The sequence below is a fragment of the Sminthopsis crassicaudata genome, chromosome 6, assembly GCF_048593235.1.
Source record: "Sminthopsis crassicaudata isolate SCR6 chromosome 6, ASM4859323v1, whole genome shotgun sequence".
Classification (NCBI taxonomy): domain Eukaryota; kingdom Metazoa; phylum Chordata; class Mammalia; order Dasyuromorphia; family Dasyuridae; genus Sminthopsis; species Sminthopsis crassicaudata.
The window spans coordinates 161629936-161656904 of NC_133622.1; the positions used below are offsets into that span (position 1 = coordinate 161629936).

The following is a 26969-nucleotide window of genomic DNA, read 5'->3' on the forward strand; positions in this document are numbered from 1 at the left end:
ACTTGAGGCCAGGTCTTCCTGACTCTAAGGTTATCCAATGTGGAGTATTCCCTCCCATCTTAAGCAAAATAGACTCCATGTTGAGGTGAATCTAAATATAGGATGTTAGACTAGATGTGATTCAGTGTCATCTAGCTGGAGTTTTTGTGTGTTTCATTTTTTATATATAACTGTTATGGGCAAGAACTTGAAACAAAGTGCTAAGTCATTGGGATTGATAGAGACAATAGTTATTTAATTTAGCATGGTTCAGTATGATTGCTCTGACCCTATAAGGAGATGTTATGGACCAGAACTTGAAACAAGGTACTAAGTGGAATTGAGGAGACAGTGGTTAAATGTAGTTTAGCACTGATTTAACCCTACAACAAATAATGGTTTCCTAGTGATACAATGCTCAGTGTGGGGCATATAAGGAGGAGTTCTTGGGGCCAGAAAGGACAAGCCCACTAGAAGCTCTCAGAGCCTCAGCCAGGATGATTCAGTCATGAGCTTCAGAAGCCAGAGATGGCAGTCGGGCAGAAAAAAAGGAAGACAGAGAAGTTGTGGCAGGCAGTCCTGTGGAGAACACTGAAACCAAAATCTGGAAGACCTCCAGAAAAACTAGCCGAGCCTCAAGTGAAGGAGATAAGACTCTGAAGGAGACAATAAAGGATTTGGACTTTAATACCTGGCTGCATTTGGGGGTGCTGAACTGAAACTAAGGCTGCTCCCAGAGACCTCCAGAAGCCCCTCAAGAAACCTGCTCCCAGAGAAGATTACATTTCAGAGAAATGTAAATATGTAAATGTAAATATTACATATAACTGCTATTTTAACTATTGATCTGTGGAATTACGACATTGATTATCATGTTTTATACATCTTCATCAAAATTACTGATGAAAACTCTTGGATGTTACAAAAAGGGCTGCCTTGTTGCTTAACATGCATTATAGGTATCATTCTTCACCCAAATAGAAATCAATCAAGAGGCACATACTATAAATAGAACCAGGAGAATAATTCACACAATCAGCACAATAAGATAAAGATTAGAATTTGAATCAGACCAGTTGTGACTTCAGAGGATGGATATTGATATATGTCCCTCACCTCTCAGAGAAGACATAGTAGGTGGACTACAGATGGGGGATAAGGCACACATTTTCAGGCATAGTCAATGTTTTGATTTTTTTTTTCCTCTTGACTATAATGATTTGTTATGAAAGGATTCTTTTAAACATGTGTTGTTATCCTTTGTTTTTAATATCTTTATTTCCGAATTTAACACTTTTATTTCTCCTCTCCTAGAGTCACTACTAATGGAGAATTTTCTTGGAAATGACAAGAAGGGAGTTAGTAATCAATGGTTGTTAATCATAATGTTAAAAAAAAAAAAAGACATTTAAATAGAACTTTTAGAGAGGATAAGAGAATAAAACCAGTGCTCAATAGTTTTTAATTTCATGTAATTAAGACATTAATTAAAGAAACAGAAAACTTGGCCAATGAAACAAAGTAAGTTAACAAGATCTAGAAACCATGTATTTAAAAGAATCAATAAAAAATATTTTCTCTTTATTTTCTTGTAAGAAGTAAAATTAAAAAGACTGATGTAAACAGAAAATCCTCAGACCTTTTCCCCTGGTACAAAGTCTGGTTTAATTTGGAATACAAAAAGGATTTCTTTCATCTATATTTACATTACATATTCAAGATATGACATGGCAGTTATGGGGTATCCAAGAACCAAGATGAGATCCTTGAAGCTGACAGGGCAATTCTGCTGCAATACCATTTTTGCTTTTAGCACATACCACCATCAGGAAACCAAAGTACTAAATGTCATCTCAGTATAAAATAAATGACAGCCTGTGGCCTCACAGAATAAAGACTTGATAAAAGTATTTTGCTAAAAGTTCCATTTCAAAGAGGTGAACACAGTTTTTCTGTGTAATTTCCCATTAAAAGTGAATTAAACAGTAAGAATGGGTTCTATATAATTAGGTAAATTTCTCTTTGGGTGAAGAACTGTATGATGCTCAACCACAGCTTCTGTGGGGGCTGTGATATAGTCTATATAAGAGATGAATACAAGGATTATTATATAGCTGGGTTTGCCCAGTTGAGGTCAAATAGCATAAAGTTTAGTGAACCCAGTGATTTCCTCCAACAATGTCTAGTTCTATGGAAGACAGACAGGGGAGGTAGATGGGAATCCCAATAATACCAGCTCACCTTTATATATGTTCCTTAAGGTTTGCAAAGCACTTTACATGTCCTACTACTTCATTTGTTCTTCCAACAAATGCTATTAATATCCTCGTTTATAAAATGAAACAGGTTTGGAAAAGTTGTAACTTGCTTGGGATCACAAAGAAAGTATCCAAAGTAGGATTCAAGTCCAAGGCTTCCTGATGCAAATTCCAACATTTCATTCATTCACCATGCTGGCTGCTTAAGTTGTATTATTGTTCTGACTAGCTATTATGAATCTAGAGCTTAAGGTTTGCACAAAAGGCTTTTCAAATACTATCACATCTGATCCTCCTAATAAGCCTGGAAGGTGGTTGTTATGCTCTCCATTTTGCAGATAATAAAACTGAAGCAGACAGAAGTTAAGTGACTTGCCCAGGATTATGCAGCTACTATATCATTTAGAATTTTTTAGATGAAGAAAGTTGCAAGGAAGAGGAATGTTTAGCCTGAACATGAGAAAACCCGTGAGATATATGGTGGCTTTAACTGGTTATCACATAGCAGAAAAAGTAAATTTTATTCTTTGTTTACCTGAAAGAACCAAGCTCTGTAGGTAAAAATGAACATTGGAACAGGGGTAGATTTTGGCTTAATATTAAAAAAAAAAGAATTCTTGCCTTGTGAATGATTGTGCTACCAATTAATTGGGATACTACAAGCAGAGGCTTTCAAATCTATGAAGGATTCTATTAAGATGATTAAATAATAAGAATCAACCTATAGGACTTATCTTCAAAATTCTATAAAAATATTTAAGAAAAATATTCCTTTTCATCATTTCATTCGGGGTTGGCTAAATTCATAATTAGTTGCAAGATACGGTTTCAGTCTCTACCATGCTGGAAAAAACAAAATGTATGTAACTAGAATTTATAGAACACTTGGAAGTGTCCAAAGTACTTTATAAATATCTTATTTTATCCTTACAACAATCCTGGAAAGTAGATGCTATAATTATCCCCTACTTTACACATGAGGAAACTGAGGCAGACAGTGGTTAAGTGACTTGTCTAAGATCATTAAGCTGGTAAACATTGGAGGCTAGATTTGGACTTTCTTTCTGACTGCAGGTCCAGTGCTCACCTGGCTGCCTAGATGAAAAATGTATAATGGTCAGATTACCATGCCCCCAACTGGATGTCCATCAATATGTGTCCTGGACAGACACATTGCAACTGGACAATGAACTGGCTCTAAAACTCTTTAGGAGATCAGGCTGGAATCACATTTTGGAAAATATGCAATACTTTCAAGAATCCCAAGCTAACTATTGCTTAACCTAAAGGATAAGATTGATTCCTGGTATAAGTGGGCTGTAGTATATTACTCCTGATGATTGCAAGCAGACATGGAGTAGGGGAAAAAGCAACAAAAGCTGAACTAGATGAGATCTGAAGCTACATCCAGCTCTAGTTCTAGGATTCTGTGATCTTATTTGGCTGAAAAAGGAGGTAAGCCTGTTGTGTAATACTAATGAGGAGAGAGAATGGAATGTAATGAAATAAGAGCCATTTTTTTGTTGTTTTAATCATTAAGTCTGTGCATAGCTTTATTTAAAAACATGCAAAGAAATAAATAGCTAACCAAGCAGGAGATAAGGTGTCTTTAAGAAGAGGCCCTCATCTTTTAATGAAGAGACAACATCAAGAACAAAAGAATCTGAAATTAGTTATCCTGTCACAAAACCAAGACTGAAGCAAGGACACTTAATTAAGTGTCCTTAATTAATACAAGGATAATGTAGATTAGTCTGACTTAGTTGCATAGAATCTTGTGGGACATGAGAGAATACCATTTGGGGATATAAAAGCTAGGGAGCAAGTTGGGAGATAGAACTGGAATATATGCTTCTTTGATTAAAGAAAGGATATGAACACAACTCACATTGTCTACATCACTGGTGATCTCAAAGTATTGGAGAAAAAAATAGAGGAAGAAGTTCAGCCCATTGGAAGGATCCACAAGGGAAGATCAAAAGTATAAAATAAGAATCATATAGGATAGGGAAAAGGAAGGGTTAGGATCAACACTGCATGAGGGAATCTAGACACAGAGAAAAGAGCACAAATCAATCTGGGTATCTTTTCTCCAACAGTGAGTTTATACACACACACACACACACACACACACACACACACACACACACACACACACACACACACACACACACACACGTTTTTACATATAAAATAAACCTAGATAACTGACCTTCATGAGGAAAAGAAAAAAGAAGCTTCTAAGAATTTAAAGAGAAATGAAATGCAATGTATTGTATTCTATGCTATATAGAATTTTTTCCAAATTCTTGATCAGAATCTGAAACAATTAATCTATCATCATACTTGTCAGATTATGGTACTATATTTCAAATATGGGAAAAGTTAATGAGAATCCTATGGGTTACTTAAATTTTTCATTAGCCAATATATAAGAATAAAATAGAAAAACTTCTTTCTAACTTAAAAAAAAATACTCATCTGTTCAAGGTACACATAGCCATTTTCACTATCCTCTTATGACATTTTCTACTATTCATTAGCACAGTGCCTGACATATTATAAGTGCTTAATAAATGCTTGTTGACTTGATATTACAAGAAACAGATAAAGTTGGGATTTCTTGGTAACATGTTTTCATAAAGTATTTTTGTTTTTTAAAGTTAAATCCTAAGTATCACAACCTTTACAAAGGTCCACCTCAGTGTCTCATTAATCTATGGAAATGACCATGAGCTTACAAAAGTAGCAAGAAACTGTGTAGTTTACAAAAATCTTGGTCCCAAGCAGAAAATATTTAGACCCCAGCTTCTTAAACTGTGGTTCATGGACCCATTTAGGGTTTTGTAACTGAATGTGGAGGTTGCAAAGTTATGACTTATAATCAATAAATGTATGATCTGTACACTTATTTCATACGCCCATTCATCCAGAGTTAAGTAAAAATTTCTTGGGTGAAAATGGGTTATGAGTAGAAAAAGTTTAAGAAGCCCTGATTTATTCAGTGGAGAGGAATACAAAATGTGATTTATATTTTTCAGATGTGGTCACTATGGAACATGGTTTTGTTTGATTGTTTTTCTTTGTTCTACAGGAGGGCAATCTGGTACCCAGAATTTATCAAGTCCCACTGTACTATATGTTTGCTAAATTCCTATGTATGGGGATTTTCTTAAATTAGGGAAATATCTGTAATGCTATAACTTGGCACAAATTCAAAAGCTAATTACTTACTCTTCCTTAAAAATACCTCTAATCGAAAAGAAATGTATTTAGAACTTGGAAAGGCTGCACCATTTCCATTGCTCTAACAACCAACTATTAGTAATACTCTGGTCAAACACTGATGAATTTGACAGCATGAAGAGCATGGGATACTACTTACTGAGAAAGTAGATTTTTGTATCCAGAAGGTTGCAAGATGTATTTTTCCACACGTTTATTACTTAAATGAGGAGGTAATTGTAGATATTTGGTATCATTGTGCAGATTTAGACCATACAAAGTTAAATCTCCTTCTTTGTACTTTGGACTAAAACAAAACAAATTAAATTATTAATAGCTTTGCATTTGGTTAGTTTATACAAATTTCATGAACACACACATAGGTACACTATACAGACTTGGATTTATTCATTTATTTATTTTGTATATCATTAGCACCTGCCATAAGCAATGCATTAAAAAGAGACAAGGGTTGTTGATGTCTTGGTTTCAATATTAACATATAGAAAGGTCCCATGAAATGATAATTCTTTAAGGATCCACAATCTTGCTGCTGAAGATCCTCCTTCTATTGATATAAAAACCAATACAATATTTGAGAATGTTCCTATATCTGACAAATCCAACTTAATGCTGTTCAACGTAGAGATGAGCACCTAAGAATTTAGCTGCAGGTGGTTCTCAGATAGAGCTACAGGACTTCTAGGCTCCACACTCAAAGAGTTCATGATTTTGGGAGAACCTGCCAGAACTTGTGCCTTCAAGAACTTAAGGTCACATCTCTTCAAGTCATCAGTAGCTTGCAACTTGCCTCCCCAGGATTGACACTGCTAGGCCTAATACCCAGTGAGCCAGGATCAAACCATGTTGACTCCTAATTATATGAGAGAATAGTATTAGGAGCACTACTGGGAAGCCATCACCAAAAGGACATCTCAGACTGGTGTTTTTGGGACACACAAGTGGTTATGGGGCAAAAACAATTGCATTATTACTCTGTTTCCATCAAAATGCATCTCTCACTCCTACACATGGAATGGAGATGACTTTGTGTTTTCAGAGGTTAGCTAGTTAGTCAACAAGCATTTATTAATACTAGAAAAACCAGGCATGTTAACTGACATTTTATTATAATTTTACTATGAAATAAAAATATTTATTTTATCCCAATTTTCTTTGCCTTAAGGTTATATGTATCAGCTAATGGAATGCAGCTTGGTCCTTCAAAATATTCTGAAATCCTGATACTTTTAGTTCCAGTAATTTGTAACAAGAAAACACATTTTATAATGCTTTACTGTCTTAGAAAAGCTTGAAAGAAGACTTTATTTACAATGTCCTCAGATCAGAGTCCAATCTAGCTGTTTGGACAGGTTTGTTATTAGAAAGTTGACCAAAAAAATTGGTAGTTTTTTTAGTAGGAGAAAGTGACCACAGAAGCATGAGACCATCTATTCAAAGGCTTCAAGTTATAGGCTATGAAGGTTGAGAATTTAGTCACCCATTGATCCAATGACAATTCATTTATAGTGCTGCTCTCCTGGTTGAAGCATTCTGAGAAGCTTGTTATATTGTCAAGGGAAGTTTTTGTTTTTTGTTTTGTTAATAGATTTTTATTGACAAAACATGTATGGGTAATTTGTCAACATTGACTCTTGCAAAAACTCTCTTCCAACTTTTCCCCTCCTTCCCTCCATCCCCTCCCCCAGATGGCAGGTAGTCCCATACATGTTAAATATGTTAAAGTATATATTAAATACAATATATGTATACATATTTATACAGTTGTCTTGTTACACAAGAAAAATCGGATTTAGAAAGAAGGTAAAAATAACCTGGGAAGAAAAACAAAAATACAAGCAAACGATAACAGAAAGAGTGGAAATACTATGTTGTGGTCCACACTCATTTCCCAGAGTTCTTTCACCGGCTGAAGCTGATTCTGTTCATTACTGATCATTTGGAACTGATTTGGATCCTCTCACTGTTGAAGATGGCCACATCCATCAGAACTGATCCTCATATAGTATTGTTATTGAAGTGTATAATGATCCCTTAGTTCTGCTCATTTATTTCACTCAGCATCAGTTCATGTAAGTCTCTCCAAGTGTCCCTGTATTCATCCTGCTGGTTATTTCTTACAAACAATAATATTCTATAACATTCATATACCACAATTTACCCAATCATTCTCCAATTGATGGACATCCACTCAGTTTCCATTTTCTGGCCACTACAAAAAGTAGTGTGGCTACTTCACAAACATTTTGGCATATACGGGTCCCTTTCTCTTCTTTAAGATCTCTTTGGGATATAAGCCCTGTAGTAGCACTGCTAGATCAGAGAGTATGCACAGTGTGACAACTTTTTGAGCATAGTTCCAGATTGCTCTCCAGAATGGTTGGATTCTTTCACAATTCCACCAACAATGTATCAGTGTCCCAGTTTCTCCATCCCCTCCAACATTCATCATTATCTTTTCCTGTCATCTTAGCCAATCTGACAGGTATGTAGTGGTATCTCAGAATTGTCTTAATTTGCATTTCTCTGATCAATAATGATTTGGAACACCTTTTCATATGGGTAGAAATAGTTAAAATTTCATCATCTGATTATTGTCTGTTCATATCCTTTGATCATTTATCAATTGGAGAATGGCTTGATTTCTTATAAATTTGAGTCAATCCTCTATATATTTTGGAAATGAGGCCTTTAACAGAACCTTTGAATGCAAAAATGTTTTCCCATTTATTGCTTCCTTTCTAATCTTGTCTGCATTAAGTTTTGTTTGTACAAAAGCTTTTTAACTTGACATAATCGAAATTTTCTATTTTGTGATCAATAATGATCTCTATTTCTTCTTTGGTCACAAATTCCTTCCTCCACAAGTCTGAGAGGTAGACTATCCTATGTTCTTCTAATTTATTTATAGTCTCATTCTTTATGCCTAGATAATGAACACATTTTGATCTTATCTTAGTATGTGGTGTTAAGTGTGGGTCAATGTCTAGTTTCTGTCATACTTAATTTCTAATTTTCCCCAGCAGTTTTTGTCAAATAGTGCATTCTTATCCCAAAAGTTAGGGTCTTTGGGTTTGTCAAACATTAGATTGCTATAGTTATTAACTATTTTGTCCTCTGAACCTAATCTATTCCACTGATCAACTAGTCTATTTCTTAGCCAGTACCAAATGGTTTTGGTGACTGCTGCTTTATAATATAGTTTTAGATCTGGTACAGCTAGGCCACCTTCATTTGATTTTTTTTTTCATTAGTTCCCTTGAAATTCTTGACCTTTTGTTCTTCCAGATGAATTTTGTTCTTATTTTTTCTAGGTCACTAAAATAGTTTCTTGGGAGTCTGATTGGTATAGCACTAAATAAATAGATTAGGTAATATCACACAATATTTTTCCAGTTGTTTAGATCTGATTTTCTTTGTGTGGAAAGTGTTTTGTAGTTTTGCTCATTTAGTTCCTGACTTTCCCTTGTCAAGGGAAGTTTTGAGAATGTGGGCAACTACTAGCTCAGCTTACTTATATCCCAGGTTTAGAAAGGAAATGGGATAATATGGCCACCACTGATGTCAATTCAGACTTTAAGTCCATTCAGTAAGAACTGTTTATGTGTAGAAGGTTCATAATGAAAATGTACAAAGCTATTTCTCTTCCCTAAATGTTATCCAATTGTACCATTCCCCAAATACTTAGAGCATGGTCATGGGAAGTCAAAGAATTGGCTGAAATTCTCCTTGTGCTCTAAGTACTAATCACTAATGAATGATGAAGATGTAATCTGGCAAACTTAGTAGGTTTGAGACAATAACCTGAGGCTATCTTCTCTAATAAGAAAAATTTGATATAAACCAGCTTTTTTAAAACGATGAAGCTTAATTATTTTGGAGATCATGGAGATCATGCTTTTATAAATGGTAAGTACATGAAGAAAAAAAAAAAAAAAACACTTTCATAACACTTAGTACAATAGAGTGCTAGATATAGAGCCAGGATAATTCTGCCTCAGAAAGATAGCTGTATGACTTTGGGCAATCATTTAACCACTGTCTATCTCAGTTTACTCATCTGTAATGGGGATAATAATAGTAATGTTCTCATAGGGTTCTTGTAAGGATGAAAAACTATTTATAGAGTTATTTGAAAGCCTTAAAGTACTAATTATTATTATTATTATTATTATTATTTTTTTTTTTTTTTTTTTGAGGCTGGGGTTAAGTGATTTGCCCAGGGTCACACAGCTAGGAAATGTTAAGTGTCTGAGACCAGATTTGAACTCAGGGCCTCCTGAATTCAAGGCTGGTGTTCTATCCACTGCGCCACCTAGCTGCCCTAAAGTACTAATTATTATTAATAACAACAATAATAATTACTGCTAATTATCATTTATAAATGCAATTTAAAGCACCAACTCTAATACAGATATATATATATCAGACTATGATAATTTTTGCCTTATTACTAGTTATGATTTGCTTTTTTCAAGTAATAGAACTTGACTTCTAGATTAGATTCTCATAAGTTTTACATGAAAGAAGAACTTTCTTAATATTACTTAGGATTAGAATTATCATGGCCAATATTAACTAGTTGAGCTAAAGAGCTAGCAAATGAAAAAATCTTGTGACTCACAAGATTTGCTCAAAAACTGAATTTAAGGTATTATTCATGTGGGTTGACCAATTGCTGGATTTGGTGCTAATTCAATAACACTACTCTGGATAGCATCAGGTTTAGTTGAAATCTACTTAAATTATGTAACATAAAGAATATTACTGGGCTAGTCAAATAACTAGTCAAATAGTCCATATTATAACACACTGTTTAATAAGGTTTTACCATAAGAAAATTATTATTTTTTCTTTGTATCTGAATTCCAGTACAGTGTCTGGCACAAAAAAGAGACTTAGTAAATGCATGTTGACTTGACTTCATTTTTATTTATTGACATTTTTATTGATTACCAGTGAGGAAATAATCTCTCCTAATCAGATCAGCAACTATTGTGCAACTGATAATCTTAGAGAATTGTCTGATACACTAAGAGGTTAAATGACTTGCTCAGGGTCACACAGCCAGGTATAGCAGAGATGGGACTTGAATCCAGGACATCCTGACCTTTTGGCCAGTTTTCATTCCACTACACTATGCTTCCTCATTGAGTGAAAAGATACCAAGAATAATACATACTGAGTGATTGATGGAGCCTTCAAAGTACTTACTGGAGGGGGCAGCTAGGTGGTGCAGTGGATAGAACACCAGCCTTGAATTCAGGAGGACCCGAGTTCAAATGTGGTCTCAGACACTTAACACTCCCTAGCTGTGTGACCCTGGGCAAGTCACTTAACCCAGCCTCAGGAAAAGAAAAAAAAATACTTACTGGTTGTTGTTTGTACAATGGAGATATAATCGAAGTTTCTCTTTGTCTGGACTTTTCACATTAGCTGTTAACACTTTGGTGCCAACCAATTGTTTGAACATGAGAGACAGCCAATAATCCTATATGAAAAAATAAATAGGTTTTATTTCTTTGTTTTGTCAAGGTTAAAACTAGCAGGTTGATGTTTGACTCAGGTCAGACAAAGGAGCATGTATTAAATACCAATCAATGACCAGGAACTGTGAGGATATAAAGAAAGGCAAAAAAAACAAACAGAAAACAAACAAAAAAAGCCCCATGCAAACAATAGTATATACACAAGACAGAATAAATGGGAGATTATATTAAAGTAAAGGCATTGGCATTAATGTGTTCCTGTTAAACTCTGTAAGCACTTATTAAGCACCTACTGTGTGTGCCAGGCAATGCACTAAGTACTCTGGGTACAAAGAATGGCAAAAGATAGCCCCTGCTCTCTAGGAACTTATAATCTAAATGGGAGAGACAATAAGTAAATAACTATGTACAAACCAATCTCAGGATAAATTAGAGGTCATCTCAGAATTCTGGTGCTAAGACTAGGGAGGATTAGAAAAAGCTTCTTGCAGAGAAAGGACTTGAAATGAGACAGGAGAAAAGACAGGACAGCCTGGAGAGGGAGATCACTAGGACCCTTCCAAGGATCCCCTACTTCAGACAAGGGCTTAGTTATTACAAGAATCTGAAGTAACTGTCATAGAAACCTTAGTAAATATAAGAATTATCTTCTATATGTGTCATTGACATCAACTATATTGAGATTATTTGCCTTTCTTATATATTGTCCATAGAAAGCCAGGCATTCAGAGAGTTGGGGTACTGCTTCAGGGAGCCAGTTATGCTTGGTTTAACTGCAGAGATAATTCAAAACGGGCACAGGGGATAGGAACTGTACTTTCATTAGTATAAGAAATTCTCATGTGAGCAAACCCCTTTATTAATCAAGGCTGGAATCTTCTCTATAACTTAGGCCTTTGGGGAGGGATCTTAGAACACTGACTGATAACTTGTCAGTAAGTATCAGAGGCAGAATTAGAACCCAGATGTTCCCCACATTGAGACCAGCTCTATACCAGGGTGCCTCTCAATTCAGGATACATGTAGGAAATAAGATAAATTACATTTTTATAAGGTCATTAATCAAAGAATGACAGACTCCAAATTACAACTAGACTTTTTAAACTTCATGGACCATTATAGATAAAGAGCAAGTTTGCTGGGAAATCTACCCACAAACCACACAAGCTGGGCATACTATTGACACCTCCTCTCAACTCTTTCTAACATTTCCTAGCCTTGTCACATACATTTTTACTTTTCTATTTTGAAGAACTATAAGATTGTTCAGTTGGGAGGAGGGTAAGACATGAGACTAGAGCTACATTTTTTATTTAACTTTAGATGCAATAATAAAGATAATAAGATTTCGAGTGATACAGCCAAGACCATGGACTCCAATAGGTCAATTGTCAAAGGATATAAATGAGCAGCTTTCTTTTTTTTTTTTATTATAGCTTTTTATTTACAAGATATATAGGGGTAATTTTTCAGCATTGACAATTGCAAACCTTTTGTTCCAACTTTTCCCCTCCTTCCCCCCACCTTCTTCCCCAGATGTCAGATAGACCAATACATGTTAAATATGTTAAAGTATATGTTAAATACAATATATGTATACATGTCCATACTGTTATTTTGCTGCAGACTTTGAAATAGTGTACAATTAGCCTGTAAAGGAAATAAAAAATGCAGGTGGACAAAAATAGAGGAATTGAATTCTATGTATTGGTTCATAGTCATCTCCCAGAGTTCTTTCGCTGGTGTAGCTGGTTCAATTCATTACATGAGCAGCTTTCAAGGTAAAAAAATGTAAAGAATTGACAATCATATGAAAGACTACTGAAAATCACTAATATTAGAGAAATTAAAACAGCTATCTCATACCTGCCAAACTGGCCAAGATAATTTTAAAAATGTGAAGCCAAGATTAGAGGGACTACCTATGTACATGCATATGTTTTATCTCCCTGACAAGATTGTATGTTTTAGAAAGGCAGGGGACCATTTTATTTTTCTTTGAATTTCTCTCAGCACCTAGCATATGGGGACACGTATAAGCACATAAGGGAGAAAAAAAAAGCATGGCTGTAATAGGAATGTTGAAAAGGCTGTGGAAAGTTAGGCACACTATTCTATTCACTGTTAAAGCATTCACTGTGAAAGCAGTTGTGAATTAGTCCAAAGATAGGCACACTAATGTATTCAACTGTGTTTGGAACTGTATGAGAAAAGTGGTTAAGATGGTTAAAATACTCTTTCACTCTAAATATGTATTGTGTATAAACCCAATAATACAGGAAGAAATTCTTTAATAAGAGAGGCTGTTTTATCTTATGCTTTGAATCCTCAGGGATTGACACTTAAGGAATACTTGCTAATTGGTTAAATGAGACAAAAAGACCACATATACTAAAATATTTATAGTAGCACTTCCTGTGATAACTAATAAATGGAGACAAAACAACCATCCATTGATGGCTGAATAAATTGGTATATAAACACAATGGACTGCTATTGCACACAAGGAATATATGGAATTCAGAGAATCTTGAGAAGAACGACAAAGAAAAACCAAGAGAATAACATACATGATGACTACAATAATGTAAAGGAAAACAATGCAAAAAGACATCAGAATTTAGATCAATGAAATGGCCAATCATGACTCCAAGACTGACAATAAAACATACCTCTCCCCTTTCATTAAAGATAGAGGGGGTACAGGTAAGAAATGAGGCATATATTGTCAGACATGATCAGTGGGTCAGTTTGCTTTATTCTATAACTTTGTTACAAGGAAGGATTCCATGGAAGGGTATTTATTGGGAAATAGCAAAGTGTTTTTGTTTTTGTTTTGTTTTTTTAAATCAATAAAAAGTTATGTTTTGTTTTAAAGGTAGAAAATTCAAATATGATTTTTTTTCCTGGTCTGAAAATGTTGAATAGGAGGACCAGGTAAAGAATTCCAAAAAAGTCTATGACATAGAGTCGCATGATCCCTTCTAGAGGTCAGTAAGGCAAAAAAGGTAAAACCCCAGTTGTCTAAGCTTTAGGAAGTTACCTGACCCACAGGAAGTACCTTTTCAGTCCATCTAATAAACGTAAGTTTTTTGCTATTTAACCAGATTCACTATTTCTGGCTCACTAGATCAGGCATATGCTGGGAGATGGGAGCTGAGAGGCACTATGTCTGCTCAGGTGTGCTTAGGCTTCTCCTTGCAAGGACTGAACAGATGCTTCCTGTTTGTATCTGAAGATGCCTCTGAGGGGTCAGTTTGGATAAAAGGGTCTGGCATCAGAACCACACAGCTTATGGGAGGTCGTCTGGGATCTGTGACTTCCCCTCAGCTTTTCAGCTTCTTAAAAATATTTTGTAGGATTATTATCCCTGAGAAATATCTTCTTTAAATTACATAGATCCCAATGAAGGAATGAGTTTACTGATAATCTACAACTTTGTTAAGTAGGAATAACTAATAATGATTGGCTTTTACATCAGGAAAGTTGAGCTTAAGGTCACCTTCTCAGATATCAAAATTAGTTGTAAATTTTATATGATGAATTTCTTACAATTATATGGAGATGATCACTATTAATGGTATGTGCTGGAATTGTGAGTGTGTTTAAGCACAAAATCTGAGAAATTTGTATGCAAATACTGAAATGTTACTACTAGAAATTTAAATCTGTATTTGATTTGGTTTTAAGTTTAAAAAATGGGTTATTGATATATTTTAACATATTTAACATGTTTTGAACTATTTGTCATCTAGACAAAACAGAAAGTTTTGCAAGAGTCAATATTGAAAAATCACCCATGTATATGTTTTATAAAAAGTTTTAATAAAATTTTAAAAAATAGGTTATTAAAACAAAGTTTTGGTAGCTTACCTTGGGGGAGGTCACATGTTTGTATCCCTTAATTAGATGAAATATGTTGCTTTCTAAAATATATATTGGGTAATTTGTAAAAAAAAAAATTATGTTGGACATATGTATAAGTTTTATGAAATTTGGTCCAAAGTTATTTAGAAATTAGCTAAATTGTGAATCTTAAAGTTTTGTTTTTTTTAAAGAGGTAATTTTAAAAACAAGGGACATGAAAAACTGATTTGCAAAAGCAATTGGTCACTTGAATGGAACATCTAGTTAAATATCACAAAGTAAAGTACTGATTTTTAAAATAACTTAATTGGAGTATATGTTAAAATTAAAAATAACTGCAAATTACATGAGATTCCTATTCATTTTTGTGATAGCCTATATTATGTTTATTTAGCTACCACTTATGAAAATTTTGAAACTGTTAATTAAGTTATTTAGGATTATTGTCATAATATTGAAACCTAAAAGTTGTTAGGTATTATGTGGGTTATGTAGACACCAGATGATGATAGGCACCAAAGTTAGGGTTTGGTCATGTGAGTTATTCACACTGACCATTATCTTTGGTAAAAGATAAATTTATTATGGAAAGGACAAGTGCCTAATGGTACTTGCCATTTGCCACGGGAAAAGACACACCCCATGAGGTTGGGGCATGTCTTTGGCTGGCAGACTCCACCATGTGGAATAGGGGAAGGGGAAAGGGAAAGATCTATCCTTGGAAAGATGAAGATTTAATTCACCCTAACCCCCACTAGCTGTGACTACTTTTTAGAAAACAACAAACCTCCTCACTGGAATTCACCTCCCTCTTTCCCCCCTTTGCTGGTTTAAATGAATTAATTGCTTTTGTTATTTAAAAGAATAGCTTATATTTACATGGTGTTAATAACTGAATGTTAGTTTTTATTTTTCAAGCTCATGGCTGCTTTAAGGCAAGGTTATTTTTGATGCTATATCAAAGATTCCACTGCTTAGCAATGCAAGAAACTTTTAAGAGTTTTGTTAGAACTCAAGTTCTTTGAAAATCATTATTTTTACCGAGGTCTCCATCTGTCCAGCAAATTATCTAATATTTATTTAAGTGCTTATTTAATGAATATGATAACAAATATGATTTATAGCTTGAAGTACCTAGAGCAGAATTTTAACCCGATATCTCTGCACTAGTTTTGACTGTGTTTTGCAGGTATGTCTGATAGGTTATATACAATGGTTTGTAAGATTTTTTTCGTTGTTTTGTTGTTGTTTTTAATATAGATCTGAAGCTTCTGATTGGTGAAACTTGTTATTGAGATGAAATATCTTGGGATTGTAACTAATATTGTTTTGAATTTCCAATTTGGATATAGATAGATTATTAAGTCAGTCAGTAACCCACTATTCCAGAGAAATGCCATAAGTTACTCAGGTAAATGTTGGGAATTGGGCAAGAGTTGGGAGAACAACCTTAGCCTCTGTTTACAGTGGGAGCCTTCTAACTCAGTTTCCCAGTTCCTTTTCTTTGCTTCCCACCTGATTATTCCTGAGTCTGGCTATGAGGTGGAAACTGCATGACTGTTTGTCAGAGTTAAGGATGCTTTATCCTGAGATGTATGTGCTCTCAAGCTGAGGCCCTGAAGAATCAGTTTTTGATTGATTATATTATATTATAATATAAATTTTCCTCTTATAGCAAATTTCTGTAATCACAGCAAGTGGTCAGTGGAAGATATAAGGCACAATAATAGTATGTAGATGATATCTTGATCTGCAGCCCAGCCCTGGAGGCTTCTCTGGCTACAGCCATAAAACCTGTAACTTTCTTGCTTCCTGAGACAAGAGTTTCTTTGTCTGAAGGCCCACTTTGCCTAAGTATTTGGGCCACCTCTCACTTTCCTCTTGCTCATTGGGAGAGGAAGAAGACATTCTTAGCACACTCTGATCAAACCAAGGTTTTTAGGACCTTGAAAGCTAAACTAACCTCTTGCCTGAGCCATAACCCTACCTAAAACCTTTTACATTGTACACTGAGGGAAATTGGGGCCAGGTCCTAGAGGTCTCTGGGACCCTATCCTAGGCCCTTTGTTTACTTCTCAAAGAAATTCGATGTCTTTGGGGGTGACTCTCCTGACTTAGAGCTAGCTGCCACAGCCTTTCTAATTGAGGAAACTCCTAAGCTCATCCTGAGCCAATTGTTGGAGATTTCAGCCCCCCCCCCCCACAAATGCTTCAGAGCATTTTTACCTATATCAGAATTGGGGGAAAGGAATGAGAATGAACATCTATACTGACTCCAACATGTTTTGCATGTCCCACGGAGCTATATGGAAAGAAAGGAGATTTTTGACAGCTAAACATTCCTCCATTAAGTACATAGGGGAACAATTACTGCAAGCTGTCCATGGACCTAGAGAGGTTTCTATTGTTTCTTAAGGAAGGAGGATTTTCGCTTTAGACCAAGGGAAACAGGACTGCAGAGTCAGCTGCCCATGCTGTTTGCCTTTAATCATGGCACCTTTAATTCCCCAACTCCTGACTCCTGCATTCCCTCATATAGCTACCAGGTAAATAAATTCTGAAAAGACAATTAAAAAGGCCTGCACATGTGCAGGGGCTTCAAACTGCTTTTGGTTTTGTTAACACCTATATTAATTGGGTTATAATTACAAGCCTTCCCTTGTAAGACGAAAAGGCTCTAGAGTTTTTGCTAAAGGAGATCACATATTCCACCTTTGAGGAAACAAAAGCAAGAATTCTGGGAAAACAAAAAGTTATCAAACTGTGCAAAGCCTTTGATCCAGCAGTGCTACTCCTGGGCTTATATCACAAAGAAATACTAAAGAAGGGAAAGAGACCTGTATGTGCCAAAATGTTTGTGGCAACCCTTTTTGTAGTGGCTAGAAACTGGAAAATGAATGGAGAATGGTTGGGTAAATTGTGGTACACGAATGTTATGGAATATTATTGTTCTGTAAGAAATGACCAGCAGGATGAATACAGAAAGGCTTGGAGAGACTTGCATGAACTGATGCTGAGTGAAATGAGCAGAACCAGGACATCATTATACACTTCAACAACGATACTGTAGGAGGATCAATTCTGATGAAAGTGGCCATCTTCAACATAGAGAAGATCTAATTCAGTTCCAACTGATCAATGATAGACAGAAGCAGCTACACCTAGAGAAAGAACACTGGGAACTGAGTGTAAACTGTTTGCATTTTTGTTTTTCTTCCCAGGTTATTTTTACTTTCTGAATCCAATTCTTCCTGTGCAACAAGAAATTCGGTTCTACACACATATATTGAGGATATACTATAACATATCTAACATGTATAAGACTGCTTCCCATCTAGGGGAGGGGGTGGAGGGAAGGAAGGGAAAATTCGGAACAGAAGTGAGTGCAAGGGATAATGTAAAAAATTACCCATACATATGTACTGTCAAAAAAAAGTTATAATTATAAAATTTTTTTAAAATATTAAAAAAAAGAATTCTGGTAAAACATTCTTTGTTATTTATCCTAGGAAAAGTACTGAAGAGGGACCAGCCTGAAGGCCCAGGTCACTGAGATGCCCTAGTGGAAGAAATATTTATCAGGATTGGGGTGAGAAATCCTGAAACTGATGAAAAAGAGGGGGGACTGAATGGGGCCAGGTGAAGATTTCTCAAAGTCTATGGGACAGAGTAGGTCAGATTCTAGGCCCAAGTTGCAGGAAGGTCTATAAGGCAGAAAAGGTCCAACCCCAGTTGTCTAAGCTTCAGGAAGTTATGTGACCAAAGAACTACCTTTTCAGTCCATCTAATGAACCCAAGTCTTTTGCTATTTAACCAGATTCACTATTTCTGGCTCACTAGATCAGGCATATGCTGGGAGATGGGAGCTGAGGGGCACTATGTCTTCTCAGGTGTGCTTGGGCAAGGATGGAATAAACTTCCTGTTTGTATCTGAAGATTCCTCTGAGTGGTCAGTTTGGATAAGGGGGTTTGGCACCCGAATCACACAATGTGGTTTCTTATTTTTAGTTATGAATCTAAGAGGATATTGGATTTACCTCACACCATTTAAAAACTATTAATTCTTTCATTTTAACAGGAGATAAACTTCAAATTAAGAATAAAGGAAAAATGCATTTCTGTGCCTTCATATTTCTCATTCACATTGTCAAATAACCCATGAGAACATAGATGACTACATATCATTGAAGTACAGTAAGCTTTCTTAGAATGACCAGCTGCAATCAATTCACAAAAAAATTGGGGAAGTTAGTCACTTACAGGCAAGGGATCAAAGTTTCCATCTACTAAGTGATAATTTCCAGCTCCAAAGAACACTTGTCTCATTACCACCTCAATGCCCATTTTAGCCGACAGACCTAATTTATCCAACCACCTATTAAAGAAATAGACAAAGAGTGATTTTAAAAAGCAGAGGAAAACAATTCAGTTTCAAGTATAGCAAAAGCAAAAATGAAATAATTAAGTGTTTTAAATTATAGCTATTATTTCAATTATTAAATTCTTGGAGATCTGAATTCTGATCTCTTTGTGCTGTTTTTCTTTCATAACTGTCATTATATATATTATTTTATTGGTTCAGATTACTTTTTTCTGCATTTGTTCATATCTATCTTCCAAAGTTTCTTTGGATTTCTTATATTCCTCAAACAAGGTCATTAGAATCTTCTTTCTTTCTCATTTTCATCTTTCAACAAAAGTAAAGAATTTCAAATCAGTGCATAAGCTTTAAATGACTAATAAAAAGAAAGGGAATTCACAATCAGGACCAGCCAATTTTCTACAGGGAAGCTGGACAAATTCCTATAACTGACAAATAGATTAAATTTATTCCCTTACCAAGTCTATCATGATGTAAAAATTGGTTTCATTATATCATCAGACAGGTAATCAGTGGACCTAAGAGAAGATTCAGTCTATTAAGTTAAGGAATGGAAGGAAATCTGTAATCACGTAATCCAGTCAAACCTTCTCAGCAAAAGAAACCTAGATCTAATCAGAGAATTTCAGAATTGGACAAAGAAACTTTGAAGGTCACCTAGTTCCTTTCCCTCATTTCACAGGTGAACAAACAGAAGCTCAAAGAAATAAGGAGAAACAATGAAGATTAGGACATGTCTATTGACTCCCAGAGAACTTTTCTCTCCTTTTACCCCAAAGTAAATTCCATTAAGATTGTTTCTTGGATGCGAGAAATAATTTTAATTTCAACATTATTTATGACTTTCATTTGCCATGACTTTACTTGTCAGAAGTGTTGTTAGTATTCTTGGGCATTCAATAAAATTTTTCAGATAAGGATTCCTTATTAATTTTAGAACAAACATTTTTGATCCCCCCTGCATAGTTATTTGTTCTGTTCTTAGAACCTAAAGAGAAAGGAGTACTTAGATATTTTTCTCAAAAGAACAGAACTTTGATGAATAAACTGTTGGTAGGATTAATGGCCTTGTAAGGAAGTGGTGTTTTTTAAATGCAGAGAGCTTACTTAACTGAAGTGCATTTTATGTAAAAACAGTATTTTGTGGATCTTTGGCAGCCTCTTTTAACATTTCGTAAGATGTGGATGGCATGATCATTATATTTGCAGATGACATCATAGTCCTAACAAAGTAAACGACAATCGGTATCCAAAAGAATCTAGCACCTGCATCACAGGCATAGAACTCCCTCTGAGTTTATGTGTATATGTGTATGTGGGTATGTAAATATAGATACACACATGTGTATATATATATATATATATAAAATAAGCAAGGTTCTCAAATTTAAAACTCTTAAGATATACTATTTTTAAGTACAGTTATTTATAGAAATGCATCTTTTGTTTATTTATGGCATAGGCTAAAGTACAAAAAAATTCTAAAAGCTTGGATTTTTTTCTTGAAATAATTTAACTACCCTTGAATCTATGCAAAGTACTAGTCACAATCAATCCATTATCTTCTTCCAAATCTGTGACTAAACATATTGTATTATCCTCTGCCATAAAGGGTACACAATTGGTTTTAACCACAAAGGATGTACAGGTTTTTGTACAGGTTTTCTGGCAAAAAGGTATTGTGACATACTATACTTTGAAATCCCAAAGTCCTGATATCTGTTTATAACTTGAGATAAGTATTGACATACTCACGTAAAACCAGCAGCATAAGTATCTGACAGTTTAGGAGCCCCACCTCCATAAGCTGAGCTTGTTTCTCCCAACCAAACCTTCTTGCCAGGTCTGGTCTCATTCACAACCTGTAGAACAGAAAAGTCTACTTGGTGATTGCAAATAAAAACAGCTGAAATATATAATTTATAATATTAAACATCCCTGTGGTGTGGCACATTACATAAGTTTTATTATCATGAATTACAGACTTTTCAGAAATATCACTCCTAATACTGTCAGAAATTTCTGAAATTATTCTAAAAATGATATGCTTTGGATAATTTTATTTGGAAACTAATTTTATTTCTATTAGTAGGGAATGGAAAGAAAGAAAATATAAAGGAATTTATATTGCAACCCAGACTATAATTACAGAATCACAGAATTATAGAATATTTTTTAAAATTTTATTTTCATTTAGAGTTCGAAATTCTCTTCTTCCCCAGAACTGCAGAATCCAAGAGATGGGAGAAATAACATAGGCAATTCTATCTTCTTTCTCCCTTTGGGCTTCCATAGTTCATTCATGTCCCAGCCAAAATCCTACTGTTTTCATAAGGCCTTTCCCAATTCCCCTTAATGACAGTTCTTTCCCTTTGTAATTATCTCTAATTTATTCTGTCATATTTTGTTTGTCCATAGCTTTTTGCACAGTCTCCCTCACTAATGTGTCTTCTCAGCTGATCATCTCAGCTGAAATTGCTTAGAAAGGCCAAGGAAATCCATTGCATCCTGGGCAATTCCTCATCCTCTTGACTTTTATCTCCTGCTGGACTTGGAAGATTCTGGAGGAGAAAGTGGGTCTGACGACTTTGTGCAGTTCTCCCTCACTTAAATCCAATTCATGGACAAGTCAAGAAATCCTTCTTGTGATGTTTTTAGCTTTCTTTGGGAATGAAAAGTGAACAACAACAGAACTAGCTCCTTGAGGGTGAGAACTGTCTAATGTTTTCCTTTATTTCCACATGTCTTAGCATAGTGCCTAGCATATATAGGTTGATATAATAGATGCTTAATAAAGCCTGCTTCTTAATTGACTAACTGACCAAAAGTATCTGGATAAGTACCCTTTACAACTTATCTGATCACTGGTCAGATTTATCTTCATTGAGGAGTCCTCCAAACTCCTTGAGCCCACAACATTTATTTATTTTATTTTTAACTTATGGAATAAAATAAGCACTTCCATAATATAGTATAATTTTTTAAAAAAAAGATGTTTGCACACAAAATTCTAAATCTGTTATGTACAACTTGTAATTTCTTTTGAACATATAGTAAAGTTACCATGTACATTTCTTTATTTCTTCTATTTTTCTCCTTTCCTGTCCCTCTCCCCCAGAGATATCTACCATTAGATACAAATATGTGTATATATAAATATGTAAAATCATTCTACATATACTTTTATTCATCAGTTCTTTCTCTGGATGCAAAAAGTGTGTCTTTTCTACAATGTCTTTTCTATAACATGGCGCCCAGCCCTACAGATGGCATCTGAAGGCATGGTAGTGCTACTCCCTCCCTAACTTTTTTTCAATCATTCATTCATTAGGAACAAAGATGCTCTGATGAACTTGTTTTTGTAGTGAATAGGGGAATTTTTGACCTATGAATGAATTAGTCAGTCATCTGATAGCAATGTTAGAAATGTTTCTTGATTTGTGAGAAATTTACATTTTTAACCAAAAAAATTAGAACATGCAAATTTACAATTTTTGTTGTATAAAAGAAAAAAAATGTACCTGAAAAACTTTTTGTGCTGAGAAAACAAATGTATCCAACACTTTGGGGTTTAAAAAATCCTCTTGAGTAGCATTTCGTCCATTCACATAGTAGCTGAAATACATACTTACATATAATATATGCAGATTTTTTAAAAAGTAAAGATTTTTAAATTTTTATTTTTTATGGAAATCAGCAATGCTCACCCTACTACTCAACATCAGAACATGGGAATTTCAAATTTTTCTTTCTAATTTATCACAAGAAAGAGACTGAGACTTGGAAAAGCATATTCTACCACATCCTATTTCCTGGAGAAAAGTGATAGATTATTTTTTTTTTTCTGAAATGAGATAAAGATACCATTGTTATAAAGGATGTCCTGACTGAAAGTGTTAGTGAACTTTAAAGTGGTTGGAACTTAAACACTCTCAGAGCTTTAAAACACATTGAGATTTTTTGGGACAACCTATAAAAGTTCTAAGTGCTTTCTGGTAAGAAGATGATATTTTGGTCATCTATATAAATCAAGTCACAGGAAATCGTTTTGGACTTCAGTAACACAATTTTCTCAATTAACCTCATCACTTATAAATTTGTTAATCATTTATTAATTTTTCGAACATGTATTAAGAGCTTGCTGTGAACAAGTTACCATTCTAGGCACAAAGGGAGATACAAAACTAATTAATAGTTAAAGCTCTCCAAAAAAGGAAATGAGAATATTTTCTTTTTCTCTTTGGAGGTGGGGGACTCTGGGTAGTACAGAACAATGAAGATGCTCCCAAATTCCACTGACTGGCTTAACTGTTTTGTTTTTCTCTTTCTGATTTTTTGCTATGAGGGATGGTTCTTAAGAGTGAGAAAGGGAGGAGAGATATACATGGAAATAAAAATAATACAGAAACAAAAGACATGGTCCATGCCCTTGGTAAGTTTATAATCTTCATATTATTTCTAAGCCAAGGTATTTTATTGGGACCTATGAGATATAAAAAGGAATAGAGGAAAGTCTCAAGCATGTTGGATAGAGCCGCCAATGGCAGATTTATGTGAGAAGGGATGTGAAATCATGGATCTGTTGGAATAGGGAAACATCCTTAGCACTTAGCATAGAGCCTTGCAGATAATAGGTACTTAATAAATATAGGAAATCAAAATGAATAATATGGAAATATTTTACACAGTTTCACATGTATAACCTATATCAGATTGCTTATCATTTTAGGGAGCCAATAAGAGAGGAAGAGGATTAGAATTTAATACTAAAAACTTTTAAAAATGTTAAAAATTATTTTTAGATGAATGGGGAAAATTAAAAAATTGTTAAACAGTAAATGTGGAAGTAAAATCTTTGATATTAAGTATAGAATATTTAATATTACATATATGTATATATATAAATTTAAAATTTAGGACTACAGATGACTAGTAATCTTTCTTTAATAGTATTAAGAGTGAAAAACATACTTACTGATGCCATGTGATTGCATCAATTACTCCTCCCCCAACATTCAGAAAGCTTAAAAAAAAAATATGCATTATTATATCATTTCTCAGTCCTCATATGGAAATGCTTTAAAAAAAAAAAAAAAAAAAAAAAAAAGCCCAGTTAGTGGATTAGTAATTAAATCTGGAAATAGCAAAATCCAGTACATTTCAGAGGTATTGAAGCAGCTAAGTGGTACAATGTATGGAATGCTGGACTTGGAGTCATAAAGTCCTAAGTTAAAATTTGATTTCAGACACTATCTGAGTGACTATGAGAAAGTCACTTAGCCTGTTTGCCTCAGTTTCCTTATCTGTAAAATGAGGTTAATAATAATGCTTTCCTTCCAGGCTTGTGAGAAGAAAAATGAAATATTTGTAAGTAAGAATTGTAAACTTTTAAGACTTCAGTAGCTTACAATGATTCTTCAGTGATCTTTATTAAAGGCACTACACTCCATTGTAAGCTTGCCAAAGCCTGGCCCCACCTCAATTGTTTCATTTCAGCAAAGCTTATAATTAAACAGGAATTCACATTGCTTCTTACTTCCTCCAGATCTAATAAAGTACAGGCCCTGGCACTTCCCACAAAAAGAGAAGCATTTCTTATTTCTAGTAGTTTAGACTTAGGCCTTCACTTTTTTTTAGATAAAAAAGAAACTCTCTTACCTCCTTAGCAGCTTCTCACTGTTCTTCCGAAGTTGACCAATATCAGGTCCAAATAGTTTTGCATTTTTGAAATCATACATTTTTAGAAGTGAATGCAATTTAATAAAGTCTTTTCCCAGTTGAGACCCGTTAATATAAATTCCAGACTTCTTCCTAAAACTGTTGGGTTCTGAAAGATAACAATTCTCTCTATATAATTGCTTATCTCTAAAATTTATATCTTCCATAAAGATGAGACAATTTCTGGATTCTAAAGGAGATTATAATCTTACTTCAAAAAAAAATTAAACAAATCAACAATTGTAACACAACAAATATTCAGAATTAGCTACAAAGAAAATCTTACCCATTTATGAAATTCACCTTAAGGCTAGGGAAAACTGGGAGTAGAAGGACTTTTTTTATCTTTCCAAAATGGAAATTAGTTTGAGTTTAAAAGCTTTAAAAAATGCATAAAATGCTTAAAAGGACTAAACTAATCTCTGTGGATTTTATGCCTTCTACTATAGCATAATAGAAATTGAGTTAAATCATCTACCTAAAAGATTAGCCTGAAGAATGAATTGATTGTCTGGGGATTCATTAGTTCAAGATAGTCAAAGGGCTGAAAAGTTAATTTCAGTTAGCAAGCATGTCATTGTTCTTCTGGCATCATGTTTGGTTACTGTGTTGATAAGGTTTCCTAAATCTCTCAGAAGTATTTGTTTATATAATTTCTTTGTGGAAGGGGGATACATTTTTCTCTTGGTTCTCAGAACTCTCTTTTGCATCAGTTTTGCAAGTTTTCCTAGGTTTTTGTAAAACTATACTTTTCATGATTTCTTGCAGCATTCCATCATATTGATATAGCATAATTTTTTCAGGCATTCCCAAAATGACGGAGATCCTTTAGTTTTTTGGATATGGGAAAAGGGAGGTGAAAAAGCACTCAATTAACTTTATTCATTTTCCCAAGGAGCATGATCTGATATTTGTCATTCCTGATTTGGACCACTGCAAATCAGCCTGGGCCTAAGTCTTCCATGAATGGCCTATATAATATGAGAATATAATATGTACTCATTTCAGGGTATTGTGTGGTGGAGAAAGCATGAGATAGCACATTAGGAGGCCTGGATTATCTTCCTAATTAGTCAAGTTCAAAACCTTTCTAAATTCTCAAAGTGTCCCTCATCTGTAAAGAGACTGTGTATGTGGCTGGAGTAGATGAACCTAAGTTTCTTTCCAACTGTAACCCTGATTATTCACTTTATATAATGGGTAAGTGTTTAATGGTATAATTTTTTAAAATCACAACCATTTACTGATATGCAACCCTTCCCCTCCTGGCATTTCCCAAAGTAGGCAAAACAAAGGAACTGCGTCTGATAGCTCAAGCAACATTTTGCATCCAGAGAACCTCACCACTATCAAGAGACAAGAACTATTTTTCCTATGTCCTCTCTGAGACATAAAACTAGTTTAGTGGATAGAGGGCTGGGCTAGGATACAGCAAGACCTGAATTCAAATCCAGGCTCAATTACTCACTAGTATCTGACCCTGGGAAGGTCACTTAACCTCTGCAAGCCTCAATTTCCTCAACTGTCAAACAAGGATAATAACAGAATTGTGAATACAATGAGATTAATATCAGTACAACACTTAGCACAGTGCCTGACACATAGCAGATACTGTGTAAATGTCTATTCCCTCCCTTTCTTTCCTCACAAAGATTAGACTGCAACTAGTTGTATTTTGACTCTCTCAATGTTGTTGTCATGGTATAAATTGTTTTCTGGTTCTGTTTTTTTGTTTTTTTTTTTCTATTTCAATTGTTAGAATCCTTCCTATTTTATTTTTCAGTTCCTCTACATGTCAGCTCCTATGGTACAATAGTGTTTCATTATATTTATATGCCATAATTTGCTGAATCATTCCCCAACTGAAAAGTAGCCACTTGCTTCCTTTTTTTTTTTAAACTATTATAAAAAATGCTGATATGAATATTTTGGTAAATAGGAACCTCTTTTCTGTCTTTGACATCCTTGATGTACATACTCAAAAGTAGGATCATTGAGTCAAAGTGGATGAACAATTTAGTGACTTTTCTA

General features: G+C 34.5%; 1 protein-coding gene across 1 annotated transcript in view; it reads right to left on the bottom strand.

Moving 5' to 3' along the window:
- HPSE (heparanase) overlaps positions 1–26969 on the bottom strand; it is a 51519-nt gene that overhangs the window by 1421 nt on the left and 23129 nt on the right. The window contains exons 5-11 of the mRNA XM_074276111.1: positions 24879–25047; positions 24196–24243; positions 22742–22835; positions 20976–21082; positions 19100–19214; positions 10856–10974; positions 5623–5769 (exon numbers count right to left, since the gene is read on the bottom strand). Coding sequence (XP_074132212.1) covers positions 5623–5769; positions 10856–10974; positions 19100–19214; positions 20976–21082; positions 22742–22835; positions 24196–24243; positions 24879–25047 — 799 coding nt within the window. The remainder of the gene's footprint in view (positions 1–5622; positions 5770–10855; positions 10975–19099; positions 19215–20975; positions 21083–22741; positions 22836–24195; positions 24244–24878; positions 25048–26969) is intronic.